Source organism: Crocuta crocuta, unplaced genomic scaffold (assembly GCF_008692635.1).
Source record: "Crocuta crocuta isolate KB4526 unplaced genomic scaffold, BGI_CrCroc_1.0 scaffold36, whole genome shotgun sequence".
NCBI classification, from domain to species: domain Eukaryota; kingdom Metazoa; phylum Chordata; class Mammalia; order Carnivora; family Hyaenidae; genus Crocuta; species Crocuta crocuta.
Window position 1 is genome coordinate 9,457,928 of NW_027532203.1, and position 19,135 is coordinate 9,477,062.

The window sequence follows — 19,135 nt, forward strand, 5'->3', positions numbered from 1 at the left end:
GGAAGGGAAGGGAAGGGAAGGGAAGGGAGAAAAAAATCCTATACCGCTATTTTCTAATTTGTTCAGTTTTAGGCTTATCTTTAGGCTTACAATTCCCCACTGTGGTCAGTGAAAACTGGGATCTCCCTCACACATACACAGCTTACGTGTACACACCACACGTATACCTTTACTCACTCACACACATTCCCCACATTCATGCACACGATCTGCCTTCTTTCTTTGCTTATTAGATCACAGTTCTTATTAAACTGTAATATAATCAGCATTTATATTTTCATTATGATGTGCTTGCTATCCCCAGCTATTCCAGCTCCACCATGTGATTTAGCAATCGGGGTAAGTTTTTCAATACTACTTATTTTTTCCCCAATGGGGTAGTTAATAATTATCTTTTATTGTTGTTGGTTTTCTATATTTTTCAGTGATTTACGTAATGTTATAAATCTGGAATACAGGGAAGTAGGCTAGGAAGCAAAAATCAAGCTCAGCCTGAGAAGTGTTAACAGTTAGATCTTGCAAAGTATCTGGAACATAGTTTGATGCATTCAAAGAAACCTTAGTGAACTTAATCCAATCACTGACTGACTCTTCTCAGAAGGAGGGGCTACTTATTAGATCTTGACCCACAAATGCCTATCTCCCAGAATTCTATTCTCCATGCAATCCTCGGGGTGGCTAGGTTCCTGAAGTTACGTTCCTAAGAGATGTCAACTCATGAAACAGTGGAATAGGGTCTGCAAGCATCAAACCGGGGGCCAGACTTTCTAAGATATGTTAACTGGATCATAGGATCTCAGGCTTCCTCTTTCTTACGATACTCCCTGACTTTGGTATAACACACCTGTTCCTCTAGTTCCTAATAAAAGAGAAACGGAAGTACTTTTTTTTTTTTTTGAGATCTTGTATTTCTGAAAATGTCTTTAATCTCTCACACTGAATTTATACTTTGGTGTGGTATACATTATTCTACCTTTCAAAATATTCTTAAAATCTGAGCTAATGAGTAACATCCTTTGCAAGTCTGAGAGCTGCAATAAATGTTTCTCCTTCCTCTTCCTTGGCAAGATTATTAATGATAGTATGATGGAGGTTTTCTCTTTTGATTTTACCATCTTTTATATATGCTTTCCAAAGTCTAGCAGCACTTTTCAACTGAATGGCTGTATCAGTCTTCAGATCGCTTTTTTAGATCACGGTCTCCTTCTCACTGTGCACTGATCACCACTGGCCAGGGGCAGATGTAAATATGCAAATCGACTCTCCCTCAGCTACTCTAAGTATAAATAAATATTTTCCTTTGGGGTGCCTGGGTGGCTCTGTTGGTTAAGCATCCAACTTTGGCTCAGGTCATGATCTCACGGTTTGTGAGTTTGAGCCCTACATCGAGCTCTGTGCCGATAGCTCACAGCCTGGAACCTGCTTCAGCTTCAGGGTCTCCCTTTCTCTCTGCCCCTCCTTTGCTCACCCTCTGTCTCTGTCTCATAAATAAATATTAATTTTTTTTTAATTTTCCTTTAAGACTGTCCTTTTTATTTCATCAAATGATGTACTCTCCTTGGTAAGATTCAATTCAGACAACAAACGTGGTACATATAAGCCTATATAAAAGCATTTAAGAAATCAGAATACTTCACCAATATTTCCTGAGCCAGCTTTTAGAAATTTCTGAAAACTTGCATGCAAGTTTGGATGTAGCTTTTTCTCTATATATAAAGTATAAATTTGTCTAGTAAATTTATATCCCTGGGAGTAATGACCAACTACATAGAATAATCATTAAGTCATCTAAAAGAACTGATTTATAAATGATTCATAAGTTAGTTACAACTCATTCTATTGACTAAAAGCAAATCCCTAGGAATGACGGTTGTGGCGATGAGGGGTCAGGAAGCAAGGAAGGGGGCACATAGATTTCCCGAGCACTTAATATGTGCCCGTTCCTCTGCTACGCAGGTCACATGTATTATCTCACTTAAGCCTCATAACAGCCTTAGTATCCCCATATTTCAGGTGAAAAACGGGGATGTTGCACAGTCAAAGAACTTGCACAAGCCACAAAGTCAGTAAGTGGGGAAGCGGAGGCTTGAACACGGACAATGAGATACTGGATCCTATGCTGCAACCACACTCATTCCAAAATATTCTAAATATATACTTACTGTCGCAGACAAGCTTGTCATCTAGTTGATTTGGCTTGGTTTCATTTTGTTTTTCTGTTTCACTGAAGTCTATAGATCCACTCAGACAAACATGAAATGTTCAGTTTTACATCAGGGTAACATGGGTTTATTAAACCTTCATGATTTTTAAAATTTTAATTGTTTTTAATGTTTACTTATGTTTTAGAGAGAGAAAGAGACAGACAGACGGACAGATAGACAGATGAGTGGGGGAAGTGGCAGAGAGAGAGGGAGACACAAGAAATCTGAGAAGGTTCCAGGCTTGGAGCTGTCAGGCCAGAGTTTGGTGCGGGATTTGAACTCATGAACCATGAGATCGGAGCCAAAGTTGGATGCTTAACCAACTGAGCCACCCAGGTGCCCCAAACTTCCATGATTATGAGATTTCTTCAAGTAAAAATTTCCCAATAAGCAACAAACACAGCCAGTTAGCAGTCTTGCCTTCTGGAGAATGAGCTTCATTCTACCCTCAGTGTCTAGTAACTGGCTCAAAACCTAGTGGGTGCTCAAAAATGCCAGTCAGGCTATTCTCAGCCTCTCAGAGTCTTCATTTCAAAGTCTCTGAATTAACAGTCCGTCCACCTCTCCCATGACTGCAGACTTACTTAATATATAAATCCTACCCTTAACTCCTCCTGGTGCCTGGAACTCTCCCAACCGAAAGTCTATCACATGTGCATGTATTTGTGCATGTTTACATGCAACTATGCTGCATACAGCCGCTCTCTCAAATTAGATCATCAGCGTCTCAACTAGCTGCTTGCTTTACCACATATTCCCTATAATGTGACAGTAAAATACAAGGTGGATACTGATACTAATATTTTTTGTGGAACAAAACAGAATATTCTTTATACTTCTTTTAGGTGGTACAAGCGACACTGAATCAGAATGTATATAAAGGGGAAAGAGTAGCTGGTTTGGTTTCCCAGAATCCTTTTAAATTAGGTTTACTCTGTTTAATTCACTCAACTGTATGTGGAGATGTAGTTTGTTTTAAGATGAAGTATTCTAACTTGATTTTTATCCTACCTATGACGGAGGACCCCTCTTTCTATACATCACAAGAGGAGAAATTCATACAGGTACATGACTGTCTTCACCTCAGATACTTTTGTTTGTGATTAAAAATTTCAAATTAAGAGTAAAAGTCCTTATGTGTCACAATTTTAATCCAAGAAATCATGAGTAAACTCAAGGATACTAGTCAATTTAATTATCCATTTGTGTATTAAAAATGATTATGAAGTATCAGGAAAAAGAACTCTTCCAAATCCCACATCCATTTTAAAACCTGTTTTTCTCCTTTAACATGGTTTGCACAGTAAAAGTAATCATTCACAGGTATGACATCAAGTCTGTGAATTACGAGACATTGTTGTCATTACTTTTGTGAATTACAACTTTTGGTCATATGGGTTTGATATCAATTATAAGGGCAATTCATGTAATATACAGAAATATAATAGTGTGCCACAATCTAATGCAATTCATTCTTATCCGTGAGGTATTATTACACAGCTCATAAAGGCCAAATGTTAAGTTCATCCTGAAGGTTACTCACTCACATGGAGAGTACTTTAAAAAACAAACAAACCAATTTCTGCATTTTTATCTATTTCAGCTTTTTCTTATTTAGTCTAAATTTGTCAGAGAATATTAAATCTGAAAATCAAACCTTAAGCCTTTGTGATCTAATATTATATATATGCTGGTATATTAGGTGTATGGTTTTATATAAAGGTAAAATAATCCTTACTTTATTTAGGAAATATATAAAATTGTCTTCCTATACCAAGTATCTATGTTTAGTTTTTAAGAAAACAGGAAGTCTTTTCTTCACATATTAAGTATTTCCTTGTGCTACATAAGATATTAAATTTGATCAAAAATCAAAATAGAGGTATCTATCTCTCATAAAGAGAAAATGATGTGTCGTAATAAATACATTTGTTTTATTTTCTCACACGATTTTTTTAATATGTTATTTTTAAGTAATCCCTACACCCAACAGGGGGCTCAAACTCACAACCCCAAGATCAAGAGTTGCACCATCTTCCAACTGAGCCAACTAGGTGCCTCTAAGACCTTTTTAAATGACTTTGATTTGAATAAATTACTTCTATTTAAGAGCATAAGATCTAGAAGATCTATTTTAGGATTCAAATCCTAATTCTGCCATTTCCTATCTGTGGGCTTTATGTGGAAAGTTACTTAACCATCCTGTGCCTCACTGTCCTCTCTTGTAAAATGAAATTGATAATAAAATTTATTATAATTACTTGTGAGAATTAAAAAGAGCCCAGAGCACAGACTGACACATATTAGGTACTCAATAAATGCTAGTGAGTTGTGATAGTTATTACTTTAAATCCCTGATCTTTTTTTTTTTTTAAAGATTTTAAATAATCTCTACACCCAACATGGGGCTCAAACTCTCAATCATGAGATCAAGTCATGTGCTCTACTGACTGAGCCAGCCAGGTACCCCAGTCCCTGATTTTTAAATGTGTTCTTTTAGATGAATTTTCTCAGATGACGTTGATTACTGTTTATTTGACCAGCCTCTTGCAAAACTATTATATGCAAAGAGGAAATACCACCCCCCCACACACACACTAAAAGTGCTATTTTTATCATTATAAAAGATTCGGTGCCAATGTGACAGCTGATTGAAGTAATTTGTTCTAGCACCTCTGATTCTTTATGATACTTTAATGTGGTGGAAAAGTTTAACATCGACTATCTTAGCAAACATCAAGTATATAAAACATACTTCATTCACTTAGGGGAGCCTGGGTGGCTCAGTCAGTTAAGCGTCAACTTTGGCTCAGGTCATGATCTCCTGGTTCATGAGTTTGAGCCCCGCGTCGGGCTCTGTGCTGACAGCTCAGAGCCTGGAGCCTGCTTCAGATTCTGTGTCTCCCTCTCTCAAAAATAAATAAACATTTAAAAAAATTTAAAAACAACAAAAAACATACTTAATTCATTTAAATGCACTATCACATTTTTGGCCAAAATACATTGGTATCATGTCGTTTCCCACTTTTGAAAGCCTAAAAAAATTTTCAAACAGAGACTAAACATTCCAGTGTACTTATTGGCCACGTTCTGTTCTTGCTCTTGCCTCTTTCCCTTCTGCACTTGTTCTTAGGCGAGCCACCCCAGGCCAAGCCGTTTAATATGAGCTTGGGCACATTAAATCTTGAACACATTACAATTTCAGTGGGCAAAAAGAGGCAACTTCTCTTAGTGCCACGTGCCTGACTGCAGACACCCAGAGGAGTGCCACGAAACACTACGTACCCGCCACACACAACATGGTTCCACACTCTACTTCCTCAGTGGCATGTGTTTAAAAGTCAGGCCTCCAGGAAAGTTCTGCACTTCTCTCCTTCCTCAGAGCACCTGCCCACTTCACAGACAAGCCGCCCTGCGCCTCCTGCGGTGGGCCACCAAGCCCCAGGGGGATCTCGTGGACAACAGTTCACCGACGCCCCTGGGTCCAGGGAATCCGCAAGAGATTCTGGTTTTCGCTGACAGAGCCGAGCCCAGAAACGAGGCAGCACAGCTCGCAGGGCAACAGGAGAGATGAGCACAGAGGGAAGAAAAGCAGGACCAAAGAGAGAGCAACCGAAATGGTGACCAGCAACCGGCGCCATGATGCACAAGCACATCTCCAGTCTGGGTGCGTGAGGACCAAGGACAGCGCTCTCCAGAGCTTTCAGGATCTGCTGCTCTGATGGCGCACCCCACTACAGCGCATCCCATCTTCCACCCTCTCATTAAGACTGAAGTTATAAAACACATTTTCCCAGGAACTTTTTCATATCTTTTCTCATGTAAATCCAATGAGGCACATCCTTTTCCTAATTTTGAAGACAGGCTGTTTTCCAAGAGAAAAAGATAAACTTTTAAACGGGAAACAAGTCACTGATTCGACAGAGATAATTATGTTCTTAGATCTGTTCCAAGTCTCATTTTCAAAATATCAGGAGATAGTTTATCTAGAAATGAGCCTATATTCCCTCACTAATGTGTTACAAATGCTTTTAAGTCATTAAACACCCATTAAGAAGGGGGTAGGTTAAGGAGATATACACATAATATAGAAGGATAGGAAAGACATGGTAAATATACATAAGTAACTGCTGGTATGAAAGAAATACTACTGGAAATAGTGTTGTGATACCATGTATAGTATCTATACCTTCTCTTTTTTCATTTTTTTAATGTTTTCTTTATTCTTGAGAGAGAGAGAGCACTTGAGCACGAGTAGGGGAAGGGCAGGGTGAGAGACACAGAATGTGAAGCAGGGTCCAGGCTCTGAACTGTCAGCACAAAGCCGGATGCGGGGCTCAAACCCACGAATTGCGAGATCATAACCTGAGCTGAGATCAGATGCCCAACTGACTGAGCCACCCAGGCGCCCCTAGTATCTATACCTTCTAAACATAGAGCCAGAAGCCTTATAATTAGTAAACTAGAATATGACTTTTATACTGTCCTTTTTCCCTTTCTCATTCTTCAACTTATAATTCACAGTCTAAAAAAACAGTACTAGATCCATGTGAACTTTAAGTCATTTATTCTCAATTGTTATCCCTGCTCTAGGGTTTGACTCTAGAATGTTAGCTACTACAAAATGAATAGAGTATAATAAGGTCTTCATATACTTAGGAATTAACATAGTGTAGGTATGTACAGGACATTCAGGCAGGAAGGCATATTAATCTGATGTCCCGAAGAAAAGCCTATGTTGGAGATACAGATCTGAAAGTTATTAACTTAATGTAAGTGGTAGTTAAAAACAAAGAAACAAGAAAATCAATCAACTAGAGGAAGGGATGAGAAAAGAAAATGCATGACTAAAAGCTATAATTTGGGCTGTATTTTAATATTCCTATCAGAAACTCTCAAATACTATATTTATAACACTCTACTTCATACCCTATCAACATACAACTAAAGCCAAGTGTTAAATGCTGAACAAAATTTTAATTCACATTTTCTCCTGCCTGATTAAAAGTATACAAATGTAAATTATTTGGAGTGATGTATTTCACCCAGAAATCCACACTTTTTGATGACTTCAAAAAGCGAGGCAGAATAGTAAACATTTCATTTTACATGTATGCAATTAAATTTTTAGTAATAAATACTACTTACATTTACAGTCTTTTATCATAGTAATACTAAATAAAGAACTTAAAAAGAACATTTAAAGAATATGTGATGATTTTAATGTTTCTTTATTTTTGAGAGAGAGACAGAGCACAAGCAGGGGCAAGGCAGACAGAGAGAGGGAGACACAGAAACTGAAGCAGGCTCCAGGCTCTGAGCTGTCAGCACAGAGCCCAATGCGGCGCATGAACCCACAGAAGATCATGATCTGAGCTGAAGTCAGATGCTTAACCAACTGAGCCACCCAGGCGCCCCTGTGAGGATTTTTTTTTCTAAAGGAGATAATCTCTTAGTCTAAAGTTAGAATAACAAGTTTGTATTTTAAATAATAAATTATCCAGCAATTATCAGGCTTATGTCTGATATCAAAAGCAGTAAAGGTGAATTGTGACATCTCACATTTGAAAAGAAAAAGATGCCAACATTCAAGGAGTTAAGAATATTAGGCAGGGTGGGGCCGTATTTAAGACAACACATAAGCTTTGGAGTCAGGCAGGACTTATTTTAAGTCCCAGATCTATCACTTGAAGTCTGGGACCCTTGAAACGTGACCTCTCTGAGCCTGTTTCCTCATCAGGGTATCTGCAAAAGTATCAATATCCACTTTAAAGAAATGTGAGAGTCAAGTATAAAGGACTGGGTACATAGTTCATTTGTGAATGGATGTTACTTTCAATTTCTCAGAGTCTTCTCTAATCTTTCTTCTATCCATTGCATTTCTCTCTCTCTCTCTTTTTACAAATTAACTTTAAACTTTACGAGAAATACAACAAATATAGTCAACACACCTATTGGAATCCACATTTCATTGCTGCTTTTGGTGTAAGCAGCTGAATCTTTCAACTGTCCTGCTGATCTACTATCATGTGCTTTCTTTCTGACAATGTCAGTGACTTCTGACCCTTCACCACTGTTACGTGGTCAGTGTGTTCATGCTGAATTGAACAAGGGGAAGGACACGGCAGTATGGCCCCCACAAGAATTTAGTAATTTTCTTAAAGGGATCTATGCAGGTTTGTGAATGGAATCTTTCCAAAATTCTTTTTAACTGCAAGTAGGGGTAGGAGGTTTTAAAATGCAACATTTAGGGGACATCTAGCTTTATCCTCACTCAGAATGCCATCCTTTATCAGGATAAAAACTAGATAAAAATAATTAACTGCCCTAAAAAAAGATTGTAACTTACGTAAATTTTTCTATGTAAGTCAGTTTTTAGTGATATTTACTCTATTAAATAGGACCTATTTAATGTTGTAAGGAAAACAAGGCATACCTTATTTACAGATATTGACTATATATCTAAATAAACATTTCGATTATAATAACTAAAAATAAAAGTATACTGTACAAATAAAAGCAAACATACCAAGTATCCACTAAAACTAGTGTGGCACTGAAATTATAAACTAGAAACAATCAATGCCATTCTTTTTACTGTAAAGAAAATGTCATTATTATTGTTAAAACAGATTTTAATATACAGAGTATGGCAAAGCCTAAAGTAATTCCAGTGAAAAAGAAGGTACATTTTCCCATGTATGCTGTACTGTAATATAAAAAAATTACATGAAGTAGGTTTTAATGTTTTTTCTACGTGAAAACAGTATTAATCTGTGAAAATGGCTTATACAGCTTTGATGTGTAAATGAAAGCATTTGGTTATAGGAAAGAATCTGATGAGCCTTAAGACAGAATTCTAAGAAAAACCGAATGGGTGTGGTGACCAAGGCACACTGACATTACACTGGAGAACCAATCAATAGATATTAGCTTTAAAAAGAAAGATATAGAAAGAAGCTGCTGCATATTTTTTAAATGACAGGGTGAAGGTTTAAATTGTCTCAATCAAGACTCAAATTTTTTCTTCCCAGTTTTTCCAGCTGTTCTCTTCCAGTTAAGACACTTCATTTCAAATAAACTTAATTAGTTCCAATTGATCATCGCTAACGCTTATAAAGCTTTATCCATTCTTCTTCACTTTCATAAGGCGAGCACTAACAGACTGCGAGGCTCAGATCCGTGTCCTAAGATTGCATTCATACCTCACTCGTTCTCACCCAAGAGAAAAATTACAAAAATAATTCTTCTGTCTATAGCAAAGCACGAAACTATACTTCCTATTTAATTGGTCATTGTTTAATTAAGCTAATTGAAGACTTAGGTCCCAGATTGCTACAAATATAAAACTAACATTACAATGCATATTAGCCTAACTAGAGCTCCCAAACAAGAATTCATTCAAAGTATGGGCAAGTATGTCTGCCTTGATGTACTTTCTATTTATTTGTGAAAAGATACAATAGAGCGATTCAATTTAAGTNTGGCAAACCTGGCCAGATTTCCCTTTATTAGTACCTGGCTCTGCCATGGTGCTCGTCCCAAAATAAGATTCTTGTGCCTGAAACAGGTTTCTCTCAATGTAGCTACCATACTTTTCATAATGTAATTTATATAGGATTCTAGTCAATACAAAGAAATATGGTTTTCTTCTAAACCCTCACAAAAATCTATACCACATCTTAATCAAGTCACACAATTCACAGGTAACCTAAACGGTCTACAGGCTGCAGCATGCTAGTTGCTGTGACAACACATGAAGGAAGGTTTTTCAGTTATTTAAATTCTTTGAACATTCTTGCCTCTAGTACCCATGGCATGATATGAATAAATCAAATGACAAAAGATACCCATCACGTATGTTTAACTCAAATTCTTAAAGATTAAAATACAGTTTACATAGCATTAATTGAATCTCCAAGCTGGATTTTCATTTTTAAGCTTCTTGATATTTTTAACAACATAAAAGAACAGTCATGTGCTATTTGCTGTTTCATGACTATGGTGGTGCATAATTCCAAATTTCAATGTACTAACTTAATAATGCTTACTTGAGTGCTCAAAAATGAAGCTTTTTTTCCCAAAATGCAAATTAAGTTATTCTACTATTACAAAGGCAACTTCTTTTCTTCTATGCATTAAACCATTACTTTTTGTAGACTAGAGGGCCTTTAAAATAAACAGAGAATTAAAACGTATCTATACCACTTTAAAAAGCAATGATAACTGAATAAAGAGCTTGCTGGAGTCCAGTGCCAGCTGGCCCAGGGGTCCCTGAAGGATGGACGGTGTTGGCGAGAGACAGTGAGAGAGCCCCGAGATTCTTTCTGATCACCTGGCAGGCATCTCTGTCCTGTCGGTTTTGGTGTCTTTATTTATAGGTTAAACGATAACATGGCATCAGAAAATGGAATTTTTACAATGGATAGTTCTCTGTGATATGATGCTTTGGAAAGTGTACAGAAACAGGTTTTACAGAAGTATTCTTGCAGAACTGCCCCAATTATATAGTGAGGTTGAGTAACTAAGAAAATAACAGGGTGTCTAACATACAGACTTTAATAACACTAAGATTAAGTCATAGGTTAAGTTGTAGATACTCTTATCCATCCTCATCACAGCTGCCAGTGTAAGGGAAGATGTTTGTGGAATGTAGGACTTAGGGAAGGGACTGCTATACATCACCAGTTAGCAAAGGTATATGTAGTAACTACTTATGTTCTGCCCTTATCTGTTCCTTCTCTCTAAGTTAGGTTCTTTGTCTCTGGGCAAGACTTAATTGTCCAGTTATATTCCTTATGGCACCGGGGAGCCAACAGTACCTTTAAAGAGTTTAGCTCATTTTCAATACGTAGAATAGCCTCTTTGAGTGCATTTACCTTTTGTCTAGTTTTTTGTCTATGATTTCTTGAGTAGCTAGGGCATGAGAAATATTTTTGGTTAGTTGATTTACATGTTGAGCTGTATGAACCTCTTGGAGTAATGCAATGGTAGAAACAGAATTGTACACGTAAAGGTCAATCTTGAATGAGTCAGAGTCATTAGCCTGTTTATAGCTCAAGGGAAACTATCGAGGAAAACAAGACCTGCTGGAGACACGATGTCTGTTCCCATAATCAAAAGAAGAAGTTCGCACAATAAGTTCCTTCACAAGGTGCAATCATCATACCAGGGCCAGAATAAGGGGACATGACACTCCCGAAACCAATCAACAAGATGCCTTGGGGGTCGGTGCTCAAGCAGAAATAATTGAGTGGGGGGTGGATATCGGTTGTCATCTGATGATAAGAGCCTTGCAAACTTGCCTTAACCTCACAGGGAATTTTCTCGACTAGTGGGCTCAGAATGGCTCCCAACAAAAGTAATTTAAAAAATATCTGGGGGGCCTGGGTGGCTCAGTTTGTTAAGCATCTGACTTCGGCTCAGGTCATGATATCAGGGTTTGTGAGTTCAAGCCCTGCAATGGGCTCCACACTCAGTGTGCAGTCTGCTTGGGATTCTCTCTCTCTGCCCCTCCCCAACCTGAACATTCTCATTCATTCTCTCTTTCTCTCTCTCTCTCAAAATAAATAAATAAATTTAAAAGACATGTTTAAAAAAAACCCTGCAAGTGCAATCATTTCCTCTAGTCACTACTGAAACAAAATCCATAATTGTGCAATGCTAAATGGCTTTCAGAAAAGTTGGGAATTTCTGAGATATTTATATTTAAGCTGCAATTTTTTAAATCAATGAACTGACATATTAAAAGGATTAAAAAGTAACAGATAATAGCTACTGCCATTTTACTGAAAACCAGATGCCCCTCAATTTAGTCAACTACTTACTTGCAGCAGTAGCACAAGCCTCCAAGTTTTTTATACATGCTTTGTAAATTTTCAAGGGCGATCATTAGGCTCCCTCAACTTCTTTCCAGTGAAAAAATGATAAACGCGTTCAGGTAGTAACAGTAAAGAACTTGCCACACAGAGCTTTAAAAGAAAAAATCCTCCCTCCATTTTTTTTTTTAAACTTTCTTTAGTTTTTGCTGAAATTTTTACTGATGGTATCTGGGCATGCTTCTTTTTAAATTATTGATTACTTTTTTTTTTTAATGTTTATTCATTTTTGAGAGACAGAGGGAAACAGAGAGTGAGTGGGGGAGGTGCAGAGAGCCAGAGGGAGACACAGAATCAGAAGCAGGCTCTAGGCTCTGAGCTGTCAGCACAGAGTCCAACATGGGGCTCGAACTCACAAACTGCTAGATCATGACCTGGGATGAGGTCGGACGCTTAACCGACTGAGCCACCCAGGCTCACCATGCTCCTCAAATTATTGATTACTATTAAGTTACTATCTGTTGCTTCACTAGACTTATGGATTCATATGGTCAGATTTTACATAATAACCATCTGTACAAAAATCAAAAGTTTATCAAAATTTTATCATTCTTAATACCAATAAAAATATTTATAGTAGGTTGTTTTTAATCCTCTGTAGATTAAGGAAATTGAGCTGAATACACCTGGAGATCCAGTAACTGAAACCGATTTAAGTCTATAAAAGATAGGCTGAATATATATGAACATAAAACATAAAATATGGAACCATATGTGGTATATGGTTTTCCTAAATTTTACTTTATTCCTTTATTTATATAATAAATAACATAGATAAGGTTGTTCAATATCTAAATGATGCAAATAACTTTAAAAAGCAGTATCTCCTCTAATATAGGTACAAGGATATCTATTAAGTTTCCTTATAAACCCTATATTGCTGTTACAACTTCAGTATTCTTCAGTTTACCCTACAATTACAAAAGCTTTCATAACATAATAGGTGTATTGCTCTACACGTTTCAAGGCTTTAGTAATGATCCTAGACTCTGAATTAGAAGGTCTCCAGGAAATCAAATGCACAGCTAGCAGGTTCATTGTCCCAGCAACAATGAGCAAACCGACAGCAAATAAACACTTCTGCTTCTTTCCACTTCAAGATCAAAAGGGACACTAAAGAGTCTCATAAAACTAAACACTCCATAGATATAAGTTTCCATCTTTTCCATCAACATATTTAATCCCATTACAGATAATCTAAAATCGTGTTCCAATATTGGATAAAGCTCATCCAGATCATGTGAAAGATGTGCCTGCTCACCGGTTGTGATGTCATCATCTGCAAGGTCGTGCTCTTCCTCCTGGACTTTGGCTTCTGGCCCCAAGGCATCAGGAGCAGTGCTGACAGTCTGCATGGCTTCTGCAGACACTCCAGCTACAACAAATGGAATCACAAGGGTTAGTAAAACTAAGAAACCAAAACTCTTAAAGCTTTTTATTTTACTTACTGGATACAAATATAATAGATTAAAAAAAACATACACACATAGAAGATATTCACCACAATTAGGAAGGGTCACAAATGAACAAAATCTTCATGTGTGCTCTTTCTGTGCATGTATATATGTCCATGGGTACAAATTACACTGACTCAGCTAAGCGCTGAGAAAAACAGAAAAAGGATGCCTCAATAAATTACATTTCTATGTGATTCCTTTCAACATTTTTGCTAGTTATTTTAGGTGATATAGACATACTTAGGCTGCAAAGAGGAATGTTGTTTTGCTTATAATTTGGGGGCTAGAAGGCGGAATGCCAACGAGCATGTGGGGTCTACGTGAGACACCTGAAATGCCCTGCTTCAAAGCGGATACTATCGCTGTCTGTGGAAGAATTAGACAGGGGGTCTGATAATGAGCATGCTGAAAATACCTAAGAGGCAGACACACAAACTAGATAGGGGGCCAGAGGCTTCCATTGTAAACCATCTGAGAAACTTGCCAGTTGATACAAATGTCTTTTCCTTATACACTATTTTCCTACTTTTGAAGATATATTTTGTTGCCAATTTGCATGTACTACATTATTTCTAATTTGGGAATAGCTAGTAGGGTGGTTCAGTATTTTTCATCATGGTTATCAATGGGTATCACTAAATAATGAAATATAAAAGTTTTACCATTGGAAATTACTTTAGGAATTGAACTTTTTTTTAAAAAGAATTGAACCTTCTAATCAACCTTTTAAATACGTACTTCAATAACTACATACATTCTATCCATCAAAATATTTTAAAAATCAAAGCTATAAATATTCGAGGGCTTCTTTCTTTCCCCCAAGGTATATAAACTTAAACATTTCTATGTGAAATTGAGTCTTGCTGCCTCAGGTTTATCAAGAGAGGAAACCATCAACAGAGGAAAATCTTAGTCTTTAACCACCTGAATGATCCAGAACCAGATCTACCAGGACACAGCTCCAAGGCCTAATAGCTTCAACTGGGGGAAGAGGACATACCATGTTAGTACAAGCACTTTGCTCAGACTTGCTCTGCCAAAAAAATAAAGTGTTAATCAATGGTCCTTGGTGAATGCCAAATGACAAAGTAATCCCTCTGCAGTATCATTTTGTTGTTGGGTTTTCAAGATAAATTTTTAAAGTAAAAGAGGAAGATTACCAAAAATAGACTATGAAGTTAATTACCTAATTAAAAAATAGCTTTCAGTAAAATAACCACAGAGGGGAGGAAATAAGGTAATTGCCACATTTCTAAAGATTTATTGCTTAAACACAAAATCAAAGATGTCATATTAAATCAAAATACAAATCTCTGAAAACTCTGTCTCGTTTCTTAATAGTTGATAATTTTGAAAATGATCAGAGAAATAGGGAAAAGATATTAAGGAACAGTTTAGATAGTAACATTCTTTTTTAAGTATTTTCTTTTCCTATTAAAATTAAAGGATTCAATAAAAATACAGCTACTATTTGTAGTAACGAGTTTATAAATCCATTTAAATTTATCCCATTTAATCAGAGAGGTTAAGTAATTGCTCACCATAATACAGCTACTAAATTCCAGGACCAGTAGTGACACATAGGTCTTCTGATTTCAAACCCCAATATCCTTTCTCCATTAAGTTCTTCCAGGGACTGAGTTCCCCAGGTCAGGTAGGAGGTATGTACACAGAATATCACAACATAACCACGAAAAATCATGGAATTACACAATACTGAGTATCAATACTGTCAAGCCCTCCGTGAAGTTCTTATGTTGTGCCCAGTAACTACTCAATAGTGGACATTCAATATCTCGAGACAGAGCTTAAAGACCAAACATGTAGATCTCAGACTAACCAAGGCTGAAAGACCAAGAAGTAGCTATGCTGAAATTGGTTCTTTGATTAATGCTTTCCAAAACAAAGTTATAAAATCCTTTCTCGCTTGATAGAAAAAAAAAACAGAAAATGCAAAAAAAGGAAAAAGGAAAACTATAGATCAGTATCGCTTATAGTCTCTAAATTTAGTCCTAAGCAAAATGTAAGGAAATAGAATTCAACAACATAAACAAGGAATTATACACCATGACCAATGGAGTTTCAGTTCCAGGATGCAAGTCTGGTTCTATATTCAAACACCAATCAATGTAGTCCCAAATAGTAACAGGCTAAAGAAGAAAAAAAGCATATGATCATAGCTGTCATTTGACAAAATTCAACATCAATCCAGGATTAAAAAAAAAAAAAGAAAACTCTCAGAAAAATAAGAATAGAGGGGAACTGCTTCATTTAATAAACAGCATCTGCTAGAAATCTATAGTTAATATTGTACTTAATGGTGAAAGACTAAATGCTTTCCTCCTGTGATCAGGAATAAGGCAAAGATATCCACACTCCCCACTCTTACATAACATAGCATTACAAGTTCTAGCCAGTGTAATAAAGCAAAAAAAGAACATGGATACATTTGGAATGGATGAGGTAAACTGTCCCTATTTAAAGATATAATGATTGTCTACACAGAAAATCCAAAGGAATCTAGAAAAAACTGAATAGGTGAGTTCAGCAAGGCTGCAGAATACAAGAAAAAAAAATTATCAACTGTATTTTTATATGCTAGCAATGAAACTAAATTTTAAAATGCTACTAACAATGGTTCAAAAAGCTTAAATACTCAGATGTAAATCTAAAAGAAACATACACAACAGAATTGTAGGCTGAAAGCTACAAAATACTGATGAAAAAATCAAAGATCTAAATAAATGAAATGGAAAGATAACATGATCATGTACTGGAAGATTCAACACAGTAAAGATGTTAATTCTCCATAAATTGATATATAGGCTTAATACAATTTGTATGAAAATCTTAGCACAACTTTTTGTAGATACAGACAAAACTATTCAAAAATCAAATGGAAAGACAAAAGAATTAGAATAGGTAGAAGTTTGGGGGTGGGGGAAAGGAAAAGGTAGAAAAAAAACCAGTCTATTCCATTTCCAGACTTATGTAAGTTTACTAAAACTATGTGGTTTTCAGTTAATGGAACAAAATAGAGAACCAAGAAAAAGATGCACAGAAATACGTACAACTGATTTTTGACAGAGGTGCAAAAGCAATTCAATGGGGAAAGATAATCTCCTCAACAGGTGGGCTACGACAAGTGGATGTCCATAAGCAAATATGAACCTCGACCTTAGGCTCACACCATATATAAAAAGTAACTCAAGGGGCACCTAGGTAACTCAGTCATTTAAGCATCTCACTTCGGCTCAGGTCATGATCTTGTGGTTCAGGAGTTTGCATCAGGCTCTGTGCTGACAGCACAGACACCTCAAGCACTGTCCATAGAAGAAAAAATAGTGAAGTGGACTTCAACAAAATTACACACTTTTGCTCTGCAAAAGACCCCATTAAGCGGATGAAAAAACAAACTATAGACTGGGATGAAAGATTCACAAATCACATACCCAACAAGGGACTAGTGCTTAATCTACATAAGAAACTATTTATTATTTTTTAATTTTTAAAGATTTTTTTAAGCAGTTTCTGTACCCAATGGGCTCAAACTCCCAACCCTGAGATCAAGACTCGCACGCACTATGGACTGAGGCAGCCAGGCGCCCCTCTAAAAGACACCCTGCAAGCTCTACAGCAAACAATCTAGCAGTTCCTCAAAAGGTTAAGCAGAGTTTATCACATAAACCCAGCAACTGTACTCCCAGGGAATGGAAACCTATGTCCACACAGACGTGTACACAAATGTTCACAGCAGCATGATTCATAAAAGCCAAAGAGTGCAAACAATCTGAGTTGTCCATCAACTGAATGTCTGAGTATATCACTATTTATCCCATAATAAATTGATACAGTCACACAATGGAATGTTAATCAGCAATACAGAAAAATGAAGTATTCAGTAAAGAAAACAAGTCACAACACGCCACATGTAGTATGATTCCATTTACACGAATCCCAAATAAGCAAATCTATGCACAAGGAGTACGGCTGTGGTTGCTTAGGGCGTGGAGACCTGGGGGACACGGGGAATGATACTCTGGGTACACAGTGTCTTTATGGGGTGATGAAAATGTTCAGAAATTGATCGTGGTGAGGGCTGCACAACTTTGAATACACTAAAAACCTTGGAAATGTAAACTTTCAAGGATGAATTTAATGGCATGAGAATTATACTCAATAAAGCTCTTTTTAAAAAGTTTGCCTTCTAACATTTTGGATGAACCACCAGCATCCATGCTACTTCTTCATACTCTCCTGATACCTTTTCTACCATGTAGCTGAAGAAAAAAGATGAGAAAAGAGCCACATAAAACATTTATAAGAAAACAAAATGTGCCCTGAATGTTTTGTTTACGAAAGTAGTGATGTTTCATTTTTCATTAAAAAAAAAAAAGAATCGTATCATTGATTTTGACCATTTATGTAACTCATTCTGTTGGTCCTCACATTCAAAATATCTGGGTTATTTTGGTACCAATCAATAAAAAGATACTGGTTATGTTACTTCAAAATTACACATACACTTCACTTTTTAAAGATAAATTAACTATCCTAACTTCAGTCAAACTAGACATTGGGTTGGCAACAAATGCTGAGATTACCAACTTTTGTTGGGAGATCTCAGAAGAAGAGATATTGAGAATGGGAAAGACCACATTCGTACCATCAACTCTCAAATCCAAATGTTACAGATCATTAAAAACTAATTTTAACAGCTGACTTTGAGGTAATGATAGAACCTTTTTCTTTTAAACTTTTGGACCATACGGTATGGCACAAGACAAGCAAAACTACTATTTAATCCCTCTGAGCATGGTAATCATTACCTGCGAAAGAAGGGATAACATTAAAACAACTCCCAGCCACGTCTTGGCTATTTCTTATCTCCACAGTATTGAATTACATGTTATATTACCATCTTATGTGAGTAGGCCAACATTACAGCAGATATTCTGTAAAAGGCCAAACTATAGGATCGAAATCACACTAGGGGCTGCTGGAGACAAGAGGCTAATTGTAAAGTGGTATTAGGAAATATTTTAGAGGAACGAAAATAATCTGTATGTTGTTTGTGGAAGTGGGGACAGGACTATCCTCACATTTGCTTAAAACCCAAAGAAGAGTAAAAATCCCATCCCAGAAAAGGGTGAGTTTTATTATATATAAATCATACCTCAATAAATGTAACATAAAAAAAGAAACAGATACAATGAAGATATTACATCACTGTCACTAAAGAGAACCGAGGATTATGCCAGAGTACAATGCTGTTTTCCATGAAACAGAAAGACTAGAGAAAATTGTTTTCCTTTATTCCTGGTATTAAAAACTAAACATTTTGAAGCATAAAAGCCACGTAATCACTCTCCACTCTCAATAAGATGATGAAATATTCCTGGGGAATATGAAGAAAAGTCCACTTAGAAAATACATATATGGGGGCGCCTGGGTAGCTCAGTTGGTTAAGTGTCTCATCTTCATTTTGGCTCTGGTCATAATCTCACAGTTCATGAGTCTGAGTCGTGCTTCAAGCTCTTTACTGACAGCATGGACCCTGCTTGAGAGTCTCTCTCTCTGCCCTTCCCCCGCTTGC

The 19,135-nt window shown here is 36.7% G+C and overlaps 1 protein-coding gene across 4 annotated transcripts in view; it reads right to left on the reverse strand.

Annotated features, from left to right (window-relative positions):
• WDR7 (WD repeat domain 7) overlaps window positions 1-19,135 on the reverse strand; it is a 357,113-nt gene that overhangs the window by 191,203 nt on the left and 146,775 nt on the right. For all 4 annotated transcript variants that reach the window (XM_077777568.1, XM_077777567.1, XM_077777570.1 and 1 more), the window contains one exon: window positions 13,344-13,457. In XM_077777568.1, coding sequence (XP_077633694.1) covers window positions 13,344-13,457 — 114 coding nt within the window. The remainder of the gene's footprint in view (window positions 1-13,343; window positions 13,458-19,135) is intronic.